The sequence below is a fragment of the Ranitomeya imitator genome, chromosome 4 (assembly GCF_032444005.1).
Source record: "Ranitomeya imitator isolate aRanImi1 chromosome 4, aRanImi1.pri, whole genome shotgun sequence".
Classification (NCBI taxonomy): Eukaryota; Metazoa; Chordata; class Amphibia; order Anura; family Dendrobatidae; genus Ranitomeya; species Ranitomeya imitator.
The window spans coordinates 430,236,709-430,251,470 of NC_091285.1; the positions used below are offsets into that span (position 1 = coordinate 430,236,709).

General features: G+C 42.8%; 1 protein-coding gene across 1 annotated transcript in view; it reads left to right on the forward strand.

Moving 5' to 3' along the window:
* The window catches only part of PSTPIP1 (proline-serine-threonine phosphatase interacting protein 1), a 120,256-nt gene that overhangs the window by 82,508 nt on the left and 22,986 nt on the right, over positions 1-14,762 (forward strand). The window contains exons 8-14 of the mRNA XM_069765540.1: positions 4,986-5,031; positions 6,952-7,031; positions 7,115-7,213; positions 9,313-9,409; positions 10,960-11,053; positions 13,809-13,879; positions 13,958-14,070. Of these exons, the coding sequence (XP_069621641.1) occupies positions 4,986-5,031; positions 6,952-7,031; positions 7,115-7,213; positions 9,313-9,409; positions 10,960-11,053; positions 13,809-13,879; positions 13,958-14,070 (600 nt within the window). The remainder of the gene's footprint in view (positions 1-4,985; positions 5,032-6,951; positions 7,032-7,114; positions 7,214-9,312; positions 9,410-10,959; positions 11,054-13,808; positions 13,880-13,957; positions 14,071-14,762) is intronic.

Genomic DNA, 14,762 nt, shown 5'->3' on the forward strand with positions numbered 1-14,762 from the left:
GAACAAAAACTGAACTCGGAAATTATAGGCCAGTAAGCTTAACCTTTACTGTGGGTAAAATCCTGGAGGGCATTCTAAGGGATGCTATACTGGAGTATCTGAAGAGGAATAACTACTGACCCAGTATCAGCACGGGTTTACTAGGGACCGTTCATGTCAGACTAATCTGATCAGCTTCTATGAAGAGGTAAGTTCCGGACTGGACCAAGGGAACCCATTAGATGTAGTGTATATGGACTTTTCAAAAGCTTTTGATACGGTGCCACACAAAAGGTTGATACATAAAATGAGATTAATGGGGATAGGGGAAAATATGTGGAAGTGGGTTGAGAGCTGGCTCAGGGATAGGAATCAAAGGGTGGTTATTAATGGAACACACTCGGACTTGGTCGCGGTTAGCAGTGGGATACCACAGGGGTCAGTATTGGGCCCTCTTCTTTTTAACATATTTATTAATGATCTTGTAGGGGGCATTCAGAGTAGAATTTCAATATTTGCAGATGACACTAAACTCTGCAGGGTAATCAATACAGGGGAGGACAATTTTATATTACAGGGTGATTTATGTAAACTAGAAGCTTGGGCTGATAAATGGCAAATGAGCTTTAATGGGGATAAATGTAAAGTCATGCACTTGTGTAGAAGTAATAAGATGTATAACTATGTGCTTAATTCTAAAACTCTGGGCAAAACCGACAATGAAAAAGACCTGGGTGTATGGGTTGATGACAAACTCATATTCAGTGGTCAGTGTCAGGCAGCTGCTACTAAGGCAAATAAAATAATGGGATGCATTAAAAGAGGCATTGATGCTCATGAGGAGAACATAATTTTACCTCTATACAAGTCACTAGTTCTACCACACTTAGAATACTGTGTACAGTTCTGGTCTCCAGTGTATAAGAAAGACATAGCTGAACTAGAGGGGGTGCAGAGAAGAGTGACCAAGGTTATTAGAGGACTGGGGGGTCTGCAATACCAAGATAGGTTATTACACTTGGGGCTATTTAGTTTGGAAAAACGAAGACTAAGGGGTGATCTTATTTTAATGTATAAATATATGAAGGGACAGTACAAAGACCTTTCTGATGATCTTTTTAATCATAGACCTGAGACAGGGACAAGGGGGCATCCTCTATGTCTGGAGGAAAGAAGGTTATATATCAGTGAGACACACATATATATATATATACGGTATATATATATTTAATACAGAGCTAGATAACATAAAAGCCGGTAATTCAATTGTTGGCTTTTGCTAACTCCTTATCAAACCTGACAGGACATGAGACATGGTTTACATTCAGAAAACCAATTCATATCCGTTATATTTTACATATTCCTCACTAATAATGTAAGTAGTGTGTGTGTGCAAAATTTGGGAGCTCTAAGTGATAAAATAAAGGGTTAAATCACGGAAAAAACTGGCGTGGGCTCTCGCACAATTTTCTCCACCAGAGAGGGAAAGCCAGTGACTGAAGGCAGATATTAATAGCCTAGAGAGGGACCATGGTTATTGCCCCCCCGGCTAAAAACATCTGCCCCCAGCCACCCCAGAAAAGGCACATCTGTAAGATGCACCTATTCTGGCACTTAGCCACTCTCTTCCCACTCCCCTGTAGTGGTGGGATATGGGATAATAAGGGGTTAATGTCACCTTGCTATTGTAAGCCTGGTTAATAATGGAGAGATGTCAATAAGACACCTACCCATTATTAATCCAATAGTAGGAAAGGGTTAATAATACACACACACACATTTTGAATAAAGTATTTTAATGAAATAAATAAACAGATGGAGTTTTATTATCTTTATTGTACTCTCAATCCAACTGACAACCTTCGTTCTCCTGTAAAAAAAGGAACAATATCCCATACCTGTCTATCATAGTCATGTCCCACGATGTAAATCCATCTGAAGGGGTTAAACAGTTACAACCAGGAGCGGTGCTAATGCGACTGCTCTTGGCTGTAAAAGACCGGGGAATGAATGAAATGAAGATAACGTAGCTTCGGGGACTTGCGGTGCTGTCACCGAAGCTGCGCCACCTGGTGGCGTAAACTCATTTGAACTGTAGCGTGAGAAAATATTCAGAAAAATTCCCACGCTACAGTTCATATGAGTTTATGCCACCAGGTGGCGCAGCTTCGGTGACGGCACCGCAAGTCCCCGAAGCTACGTTATCTTCATTTCATTCATTCCCCAGTCTTTTACAGCCCGGAGTGGCTGCATTAGCACCGCTCCTGGTTGTAACTTAATAATGGATTAATAATGGATAGGTGTCTTATTGGCATCTCTCCATTATTAACCAGGCTTAATGTCACCTTACAATAGCAAGGTGACATTAACCCCTTATTACCCCATATGCCACCACTCAGGGCCGGCTCCAGGTTTTTGAGGGCCCCGGGCGAAAGAGTTTCAGTGGGCCCCCCCTTTAACACAGCGCAGTATATAGCACAGCACGCGCACTATATAACACAGCACGCGCACTATATAACACAGCACGCACACTATATAACACAGCACGCGCAGTATATACCACAGCCACATAGTATATAGCACAGCCACTTAGTATATAACACAGCCCATGGCCCCATGCAGTATACAGCACAGCCCAGTAGTATATAACACAGCCCATGTAGTATACAGCACAGCGCACGTAGTATAGCACAGCCCCGTGACGTTGTATATAACAGCCAGCCATATATATACAGTAGTGAGTAGTCTATGACTATAACTACAAGTCCCACTCCCAGCATTGCTAACACACCAATACCATAGATAGCAGGCTGCATCCCTCCTGCCGCTGCAATGTGTTGGGACCGAAGACTCACTCACTGCTTCACGCGGCGCTGCTGCCCCCGTTGTGGACACAGGGTGCATGCACCGACCGTGCACCGTCCGCACCTGACTGCAGCTCATCTGCTTGGCGCTGGACCTATCCTGGACGGTGGAAGTGGAATTCTTCTCTGAGCTCTAGACACTCTCACCGACCGGAAGTGACACAGGACAGTTGACCGGCGCCGGCCCGGAAGTGACACTTCGTATCCATGGTGACGGCGGAGGTGAGTATTGCAGCTGTGCAGTGCCTGCGAAACTCTCAGAGAGCTCTGTGCCGCCTGCTGCTGGGACGCCGGCGCGGCGGGGAGGATGGATGTGCTCCGCCATGGAGGGAGTCACACAGAGCATGGATGTATTCCGGCTGCGGGGCCCCCAGGAGCGCTGCGCATGAGTGTGTACAGACTCAGTACTTTTACGTTACTACCATAAATGGGCCCCCCCGTCTCGCCAGGGCCCCGGCACTTGCCCGGGTACGCCGGGTGCTGACGCCGGCCCTGCCACCACTACAGGGGAGTGGGAAGAGAGTGACTAAGTGCCAGAATAGGCGCATCTTACAGATGCGACTTTTCTGGGGTGGCTGGAGGCAGATGTTTTTAGCCAGGGGGGCCAATAACCATGGTCCCTCTCTAGGCTATCAATATCTGCCCTCAGTCACTGGCTTTTCCACTCTGGCGGGGAAAATTTGCGCAGGAGCCCATGCCAGTTTTTTCCGTGATTTAACCCTTTATTTTAACACCTAGAGCTCCCAAATTTTACTGTATGTAAACCATGTCTCATATCCTGTCGGGTTTAATAAGGAGATAGCAAAAGCCTGCAATTGAATTACCGGCTTTTATGCTATCTAGCTCTGTATTAAATATAAATATATATATATATATATATATATGTGTGTGTCAATGACATATATATAGATATATGTTCTATTCTAACCTGTCAGTGTGATTTTACTGTACACCGCGCTTTTCTATAGAATACCGGTGCATATTTCTCACAAGTCACATTGATGGTCTGTGTGAAATCCGTATTTTTCTCGCCCCCATAGACTTTAATTGGCGGATTTTTGGAGGAATACGCTGGCAATCGCAGCATGCTGCGATTTTCTCAGCCCGTAAAATACGGCCGAGAAATATACGGCTGATGGAAGCTGCCCCATAGATAAACATTGGTCCTTGTGCAATGCATTGTTTTTGCGCCTCTCGCTCGTCCGTATTTCTCTCTAGTGTGACGCCGGCCTCAGTAAGTCAAAACCAGGAGTGGGTGACGTATTTCTATTATACTTTTTCCCCTGATTGTTACATTCCTGGTTTTGGCTTACAAATACTGATGTAAAATACTGACCAAATACTGAACGTGTGAATGAGGCCTAAGAGTAAAAAGTGAAAAGGAAACAAAATAGGTTCACAAATATAGCATGTGGTTACAAAAAAAACCCATAATGTAAATAAGTAATGAAACAATCATAAAAATAGACTGATACAGAACATTGTGCGCAAAACTGCAGAGATGTGGTCTATAACACTTATAATGACACATAAAGCTCCCAGGTTAGACTCAATCCATGTATGATATATACAGTATGAATATAGTAAGGTAACGTCAGTTCTGTATGCATGCGATACCTCAGGGTTTTAGTCATTCAGACTCTGGTTCCTCTTTACAGTTCCCAAAAAAATGTGTCATTTCTTGTTGTCACACAAATGTTCCAAAATTACACAGATTTTTTTGGAAGAGTAAATTAACACTAGGTGGTTTTTTACTTTTATTAGTTTCATGCATCTCATTTTTTTAGCCAATAGAAAGCTGTTGAGCCATTGAGGTGAGCTTAGCCCCTTACTTTCCCTGAGCACAGAAAGTATCTACACCTGCAGCGCCTTCACAAGGGTCCTTTTATTTTGTTCACTTGGGATATTGAAGTCCTGCAAATAGACAGGCGGTGCTGGTGACATCGCTAATGCATGGTAGAGTACATTGGTTCCATAGATGTCGCTCTGGATCCACAATAGCCAAGTCCTGTTATTATTAGACAAAGACAAAGCCATCCATATACCTTATGTATCATCTCCCTAAATAAGATTACTCAAAATTTCCAAAGGATTATTTTTTCCAGGCAAACAACAAGGAACATTGAATGTTTTTATTTTCAGATCCAGACCAAAGTGAAACACTGTAAAGATGCAGCTATGGTTGCAGGTACGTACAATGCTGGCAGCCTGCCGACAAGCTGTGGTTATTTTACTGTCACATCCTGTGAATGTAAAACTTCAGAATTTCTGCAGAAGTCAATGGGCCTTGGTTCCTACAGCAACCATCAGAGCTCATTACTCTAGAGGAGACCTGGGCAAAGTGCGGCCCGCGGACCACATCCGGCCCTCTGGCTGTTCGAGTCCAGCCAATGGAACGTGACAGCTGAAGGGCTGAACCGGTGGCTCAGGGGCCGCACTGTGCCCTCCCTGCCCGCCGTCCATCCGCCCCCACCGCTCACTGTCACCGCTCTCCACATCCTCGGAATGCAGACAGCAGTGAATACGTTGATGGAGGACGGGTCCATCTTCCACCATCAGCGTGTGAGCCAGCAGTCACAATTCCATCATTTTATCACATCAGCTGTGCACTACAGAGAGTCAGCGCACCAGAAAGAGCAGAGTAAGGCTACGTTCACATTTGTGGTGCGTCGGGCGCAACCGCGGCGACGCATGCGTCATGCGCCCCTATATTTAACATGGGGGGCATGGACATGTGTTGTCTTGCGTTTTGTGACGCATGCGTCTTTTTTGGCACAAGTGTCAGGGTGCAGAGGACGCAGCAAGTTGCATTTTTTTTGCGTCCAAAATCGGCCAAAAATGAACGCATGCGTCACAAAACAATGTTTTTGCATGCGTTGTGCGTTGCGTCGCCAATGCAACACACAACAACGCAAATGTGAACGTAGCCTTAGAGCATCGGGGGATGGGAGTGAGGTATTTGTTACTGTTTTTTTTATGTGTATGGGATATTTGTATGTATATAAGTGGCTGTCTGGGGCTCATATAACACTGATCTTAGTGCCATGTAATATGTAATGTAAAATTGCTAAACACGTGAGACATTTACATAGGGACCCTAGAATTAATAGAAGGATCGCTAATTTTTAAAATTATACTATTACCTAATAATTTGGGAGCATTTTTAGTTATAAAAGATCTGCAAAAATAATTTGATAACCTATTCATTAACTTTTCCACCAGGTGGCATCATAACACTTTTCTAATACTGAACTTTTGTAATGAAGTGGAATTAAAGGGAACCTGTCACCCCCCCAGGCGTTTGAAACTAAAAGAGCCACCTTGTGCAGTAGTAATGCTGCATTCTGACAAGGTGGCTCTTTTAGTTATTGGTGCTGTAACTGCAGAAATAATCCATTTTGTAATTTGTCCGAAATACCTGTCTTCAGTCCTGGAGGCAGGTCTTCCCCCCCCCCGCTGCAGACGCCTCACAGCCGTCACTCGAGTCTTCTTTGCGCCGGGCGCCACCTCCTCAGTGCTGTTTTGAAATCTGCTGACGCCTGCGCTCTTTTTTCATGCCTGGGGCAGGCGCAGTGAGCGCTGCCCGTCCTCTGTCCTCATATGCAGTCTTGCAGACTGCGCCTGTGCAGACGCCCTGCCTATGAATCCCAGCCCCTCAGTGTGAATAAATCATAAGACACTGAGGGGCTGGGATTCACAAGCAGGGCGGCCACACAGGCGCCCTTTAACTCCTTTTCGTGGCTTCTTCTAGATTTCTGATGTTTTATCTATCACCTTTTGTGCTATTAAGGCTGCCATCACACTATCAGTACTTGGTCAGTATTTCTCATCAGTATGTGTAAGCCAAAACCAGGAGTGGGTGATAAATACAGAGATGGTGACGTGTTTCTATTATACTTTTCCTCTGATTTTTCCTCTCCTGATTTTTATAAATACTGATGTAAAATACTGACCAAATACTGAAGGTGGGAACGTGGCCTTAATAGTATTACTCAGTTGTGAAATGTGATATTGCGGTGAATCAGTTTCCCAGACATTTGGAAAGCCTGATAAATACAGTGAAATTCAATGTATTTTTTTTTTACAAACTTTACATGATATTTCCTAGACCAATTATACAAGCAAAATATTACTTTACTGGAAAAAGCTCGACTAGAATGGGAGACCGAGCATGTTAACACCTGTGAGGTACGTGCTCTCCTTTGTACACTGCTATTGTGCCTGGATTACCATGGATGTGTCATACAACAATTATGTATTGTGGATTTCAGGCATTTGAACAACAGGAGAAAGACCGGATCAGTATCATGCGCAGCTCCCTCTGGGTTCATTCCAACCAGTTTTCCGTGCAATGTGTGAAGGATGACGAGGTAACAGTGGCACAATGTTCTTCCAGCCCACAGGCTCATATACAAGCAGCAACTGTTCTCCGGGGAGCAGCTCCAATCCAACTGTCTGGTGGATTTACTGAGAGGCTTATGTCTTTCTAAGGAATGTCATTCATTCAGTTAGAGAAGGTTGTGAGCTGATAGAATATTCTAGGATTGCTTCTTGATTAATAAAGGTGATAAAACCAGATATTTAAAGGGTTTGTCCTGAATTAGAAAAACATCATTCTGAAACAACACCACCCCTGATCATGGAATTTGTTTGGTATTGCATCTCAGCTTTATTCACATCGATAGGACAAGTGTTAGAAGACCAGGCACAATCCAAGGTGAGGGACAGTGATGTTTCTGAAAGAAAGCAGCCAGGATTTTCTAATTTAAAGAGAACCTGCCAGCAGATTTTTGCTATGCAATCTGTCAGCAGCATGATGTAGGGACTGAGAGGTTGATTCCAGTGATGTATCAGTTAAGGTACCGTTACTCTTAACGATTTACCAACGATCACGACCAGCGATACGACCTGGCCGTGATCACTGGTAAGTTGTTGTGAGGTCGCTAGAGAGCTGTCACACAGACAGCTCTCCAGCGACCAACGATGCCGAAGTCCCCGGGTAACCAGGGTAAACATCGGGTTACTAAGCGCAGGGCCGCATTCCACATACTCACATTCCGGTGTTTGTCACGTCCCTCGCCGTCAGCTTCCCGCACTGACTGTGAGGGCCGGCCGTAAAGCAGAGCACAGCGGTGACGTCACCGCTGTGCTTTACGGCCGGCGCTCACAGTCAGTGCGGGAAGCTGACGGCGAGGGACGTGACAAACACCAGAATGTGAGTATGTAGTGTTTTTTTTTTTTTAGGTAACCAGGGTAAATATCGGGTTACTAAGCGCGGCCCTGCGCTTAGTAACCCGATATTTACCCTGGTTACCAGTGAACACATCGCTGGATCGGCATCACACACGCCGATCCAGCGATGACAGCGGGTGATCCAGCGACGAAATAAAGTTCTGGCCTTTCTGCTCCGACCAGTGATGTCACAGCAGGATCCTGATCGCTGCTGCGTGTCAAACACAACGAGATCGCTATCCAGGATGCTGCAACGTCACGGATCGCTATCATTCTTGTTGTAAAGTTGCTCAGTGTGAAGGTACCTTTAGTTTACTGGGAGCAGCAGTTATGATATAATCACAGTTTTCTTTTCTGCAGATCTAGCAGTTGTTGATCTGTGTATAATCCCATCTACACATCAGCTTTCTGCGTACATTATATAGTGACAGAGAGCTGCTAATCAGTGCTGGGTGGTGTTTGGACTAGGAGGCATGAGGCCAGTTGTCCTACAGTGATAAAACACTGTTTGTATTGAAACAGCAAAACACAGCCTAGTAAGTGACACATGGCTGTGAACAGGCGCTCTTCCACTACATCATAGTGATCTCAGATTACATAGCAAAAACCTTTTGACAGATTCCCTTTAAAAGGAACCTGTCAGTTGATGCATGCTGCCCAATCCACCTGTATGATCTGAGCCGTTGATTTTTGACCCACCTGTCCGACTAGCCTATAGCACTGTCTCCGGAGGTTATGAAACTATGTTACAATCTGAAACAGTGCAGAGTTTCACAGTCAAATACACATGGCTGAGGTGATACAGCCAATGTCTGATACATGCTGCCCCCTTTAAGTGCTTTTGCTGAATAATATTTACAGCATGTTAATTTGATATACTATAACTGTCTGATTTATGGTCATCTGACCATAGGGCTTATATCATTTGGTTAAGTGAGTTCTACAGGTTTGGTGACATGCCTGGGGACAGCACTAGATCCTTAGACGACTTATCGCAATGTATACAGATAAATGAAATCATGGCAGAAACACAATAAATGATCAAAAAAAAACTCCATAGGAACCATCTGTACCCTGCATAAGGGCAGGAATAAAGTGATGACCAGCCTATACATTCCTCTATTTCAATTAGATGCCTCTACCTTCTATCCCTTACATTCCCTCCAAGAAGAGTGGGGTTACGGTGCATTTAACCAACATCCTGATCTTTACAGTCCATTGACTGCTGTCATTGTAGATGCTGGAAGTTGTCAGACAGAGCCTGGAACAATGTGATGTGGAAGCCGAACTCAATTCCTTCATTCAAGACAAAACCACAGGGCGGATCCCACCTGGTAATTATATTAACCTTTACTGGTATGGCGCCAACATATTCCATAGCATAGTAACCATACAAAATTAGCAGTAGAGTTGGACACGGCCTGCCACAGAACAGAAATACTGCAACCTGCAATTTTGAAATTGTTCCAGAAAAAGAAGTTTATTCCTTCTGGTAGCACGTGGGTTTCAGTCATAGGGACGACGCCGGCACAGGTTTAGTCACCACTGTAACCATGCCCTCAGCACTGACTGACAGCTGGTCCTAATGCTGAGCTGCTGTCAGTCAGTGTCGGGGGGGCGTGGTTACAGTCTCCAGTCTCTATGCACAGAGCCGTTTTAAATATTTCAAATAAAGGTTCATTTTTAGAGGTCTATGTTTTTTTTTTTGGTGTATAACAATAGTAAGACCTCGCTATTTCTTATGAAGGTTTTTGTGGCTTTTCCTATGTGTCCTCAGATTGGCCTCTGTCTATAAACCTCCAGTGATAAAAAGAAGCTTATCAGGCAAAAGTCACTCACATACTGAAGCATACAGATACTTTAACTATTTCAACAATACATTTTTATTAAAGAATTATTCAAATAACAAACAGGTACATTGCAGTGATCAAAAGAAAAGAAACATTTTGTTTGGTGGAGTACAAGTGAGGGGGTAACGTAACTGATGGGAAAGAGTAGAGGGTAAAGGAGGGGGAACAGGAGCCCGAGGGGGGTTAGTCGAGTCTAAATTTAATATATAGAAATTACGATGAATCTTGGGAGTCAGGAGCACGTAAACAAAGTGAAGGTGCGGTGAAGGGAGTGTGGTTGGCATATTCTGCCCAAGGAAGCAAAATTTTCTCAAATTTACAGATTTTATTCATAAGTATGGCAGATAATTTTTCATTGATCATATACCAAGAAAGGCGTCTCTTGACTTCTGACAAATCTAGACCTGATTTTTTTCCAGGCCAACACTATAGTTTGCTTGGCCGCTAGGTATAAAAATAAGATTAGAATTTGGGTGTGTTTAGAGATGGTAGGGGTACGTTTGTTAACCCATTATCTACCAAGGTCTTTTTTTTGGGACGCCTAATGTTTAGCTTCTAGCAACTAAGATTTTATCATTTTTATAATTAGGTCCAATTTTTTGTGTTGTGTTTGTAAAATGAATGTTTTCAAAATAGGAAATCATGTCACTGTCATTTTTAAACGAATATTGGGAAGCCCTTTTCTGAAAAATCCGTACTTGTAAAAATTTTAATTTGGCAGGTAATGGGTTAAGTAATGCTTGCCAAGTGCTTTTTTTTTAAATTTATCACCAGGTCAAAGGGTTGCTAGTTTTTGTTCTTATTTTATTCATGCTTCTATCCTGAACCTAAAAATTATTGGCCACACTAAATAAAAAAAAAGGCTAATATCTCTTGAACCGTTTGACGGATTTAAAAAAACGGCTTACTCAAGCAAGCAGCGGGAATAAAATAAGAGCAGCTGTGCTTTGTACTGGTGACAGGTCCTCTTTTATATTTAAAATACAAAATTGTATTTTCGCAAAACACATCTTTCCTGTATTATCTATCTTCAGGCCCTGTGTTATATGAGAGTTATAGTAGTGAGATTATTTCAGGAACTGGCAATGGACTTAACCCACATGGCAACAGCAGTAAAATGATAAAAAGGTAATATTACTTTTATTATATTATTATTACACTTTAAGTTTATAGCGCTAAGTTATAGAATGCCTTAACCCTTTAAAGGGAATGTATTCATTTAGCATTTATTTTTTATTTTCAAAATCCATAACTTTTTTGTATATTTTTCACTGCATAGTACAAAGGACAAAACAAATTTTTTACTACCTATCGATATAATTAAATATCAAATTTACATATTTTTAAATGATTTTATTGTTTTGCACCATTTTAAAACTATTTTATTTGAGAATAATTAATTTTTTGCTTCGTTTCATTCAAATTTTGTGGGTGGACACTAGTTTTTTTGCCAAATATCTTGTTGTTCTCATTGGTGACTAATCAATAACTTTCTTATACAGTATTTTTTACAGAGGGAATTAACAAAAAAAAAACAACTATTTTGTGTTTTTTGTCTTTGGGTTTTCTAATTTTCTACAGTGTTTACTTTTTGGGATAAAAAATGCAATTTTTTTTTCAGTATGTTTATTATGCTGTTTTCCATACAAACCGCACATAGATGTTTAGAGGGAATCTGATGGCTGATACATGTAGCCCAATCCACTGCAGTATGTGTCAGACAAGACAGTGTCAGCATGATATCAGTCATATATTTTTAACTCTGATAAGTGTTTCAGGAAAAAAGATCGTTTAATGCTCACGGGGATCAATCCGCACGGGAGGTAAGTTGGACAGATGGTTCCCTAATGGCTTCTCCCTGCCCGCTGTCCTGGAGTGACAGGTCTCACCCTGCGTGTGTGTGTGTGTGTAAGAGGTGTCGAGTTCCTATCCCTGAAGACATGAATCGCTGGCAGTGGTGGTAGGAGTGGGCCGATGTTGCGGGGGCTGGGGTGAGGGTGTTGTTTGGCGGTGCAAGGCTGCGCCGGGACCCAGGCTTTTATGAAATGTTGTGAGCCCCCACACTTCCCATCCTTTTCACTGCAGTGGACTTTTTGAAAATGGCTGCCAGAGGTGGCAAATGCCTCTGGTGACCCATTTTCCAGAAGTACACAGCTGTGAAAAGGATGGGAAATGTGGGGACTCCCGACATTTTGTAAAAGTCCAGGTCACGCTGCAGCCTTGCACTGTCGAATACTCCCTCTTCCAAGCCCAAGGCCCGCAGCATCGCCCCACTCCTGCCTCCTCCACATCCAGCTTCCTGCAGCATAGACCCTGTCTCTTTGGACCCTGCTCTACTGCAGCCACCCCCTGGTAAGCTACATTCTGATTATAAGATTATATTATAAGATCCCATTTTACCCCCAAATTTGGGGGGAAAAGTGTGTCTTATAATACAAAAAATACGGTATATACAGTGTGAAAAGTATTGATTATATAATATAATCCATAGCATTGTTATAGGTAATGTTGGTATTGTATAACGTAGGATGTGATGATGTAAGGTATTATAATAATGTATAGTGATGTAATGCATGATAGAGATAGTGCTTGCATAAAATGTAGGTGAAAGGTTACGTCTGACCAGCAAAGACTGCAGGGTCAGAGAGAGAGTTAATGTTGGCACTAACCCACAGGGGGAGTGCTTAGTGATAAGGAAAGGACTATGTTTCCTGGTTAGAGCCAGATAGGAGTTTGAGTCTGAAGAAGTAATAAGGGGTGATCAACAGCTTAAGGTGACATATGGACAGGGATAGTAAGATCCTGAAGAGAATTACTGACAAGACAGAGTGGCCTTCCACCTTAATGGGGTCCTTGGATAGGACAACGTGCCATGAAAAACCCGAGAGCTTGCTAGGGCTGAAGGTAATGGACCTAAAGGGGACTGAGAGCCTGGGACTAGTAGGGGTCCCGAGATGTAGATGCAAGGTGACCATAGTATTAGGACGCGGAACCTCTGAGCGAGTAGAGAGAAACTCACTGATCAGGACTGTGACCAGGAAACTGAGTTGTGAAGAAGTAGGGTGAAAAAGTGTGTTGCACCGGCCCTGGAGTAGACTGCGGTGGAAGGAAACGATATATGTGAAAATGCATTACATTGTGAAGGAAACGTGCTATCCCTTGTACATAACCCTTATCAATTTCAGTAATGTCTACATGTTTGAACTGAAGTCTACTTTATTAATCTGTGCAATTTGTGGTCCTTGCCAGTCAATACCATCGGCTAAACCAACACAGCAAAACCTATCTTTTCCTGTAAAGTGCCAGGGCGTTATGAAAAAGCAGTTTGACCATGGCTACCACTCTCTTGGTCACTTTACATGTGTGTAGACAGAGACTTATCACTCAAGATCAGGTGTGGAGAAGCTGCCAGGGACCTTGCTCTCATATTAGTTTCCTATGTATCTCAGTCGCCAGTGACTACTAAACTATACTTTTCTCTGACAACCACAGTGTTTCAGAGTTAAATATGCATATGTGGCTGAAATCATGCAACCAATGTCTGATACAAGCTGCATGTAGATTCAAAGAACAACGAACGTAAATACAGACTCCATTAAAGCACAAAAAAAGTGTTCAATGAAACCGCTGCTGATCAAAAATGTCAAAAAAGCTCTTGGAAAACTACTAAAAGCTACTAAAACATATGTTTCAGGGAAAAAAAACACTTTCAATTTTTCTCAAGTGTCTTCTTGAAAAATCCAGCTGGACCACCCACCTGAAAAAGGTGTTGTGTGCATATACCCTAAAATGACCATTTTTGCATGAAACAATTGTGTGAATTCTGCACATCTTTTTTAGCAATGCAAACTCATAGAACAAAACTCACTGTTATTATGTGTAGAATTTCTAACCTCTTGCATGGATGTGGTGGAAGTATCAAGAACCTCTCAGAAGAGAATAATCAGCCCAAAGGTAAGAGAATAATAGAGAGCTCATTGTAGATAGACATTTATTGTACAAGACATTTATCTATGTAACTGTCATTTCTAGTGACTGGGGACTCGGAATATGCCAGCATACCCATAGTTCCTAGAGAAACTAACGCCATTGAGACGGACGCAGAATCGCCAGACTACACTGTCATGTATGATTATACACCCCAGGTATGGAAGATGAAAAAACTGCTATATACACAGTAATGGTTTTGTATGTACTGTATTATATTTAGATGTTCATTGGCATATTGTCCAGATAACTACATATTACATACAGTACTCAGATGCCTATTCATTGAATACAGCAAAAAGGTACTGACAGTGACTAGGTTCTAAGAGGCTGTCCCTGATACATGGGCGATCAAATATAGGCAGGGATATATGTCTATGAATCCAACAACGAAGAAAAGAAGAGGCAGCACTCACCGATCCTTCCGAGACAGGTATCTTTATTTTCTCACAATAAAATCTTCACGGCCAGGGGTGCAGACGTACAGAGTGTGGCAAGCCTGACGACAGCCGTTTCGCGCCTGACTGGCGCTTCTACGGGTCAGTGAGTGAGCGCTCAAAGTGACGGGGGAAGTAGATGCACGGAGGTGAAGCCCCTCCTCTCACCCACCTCTCACGTCCTGCAGAACGCCCCACTCATAGTCAAAATGCATAAAATCAAGTTAAAAACAACAACATACACAAATCGCTATAACAACTAGTGCACTAAACCATAATAATCCGACTTATGCTACTAAACATTCCCCAAACTCGAATCTTTCTTATACAAACAGGTCTTAAAGCCAACGGGCCAAATCCTATTATTTGGAAACCTCTCCCCTTAAGTGCATCTGATAGGGAGAAGGCGGGGT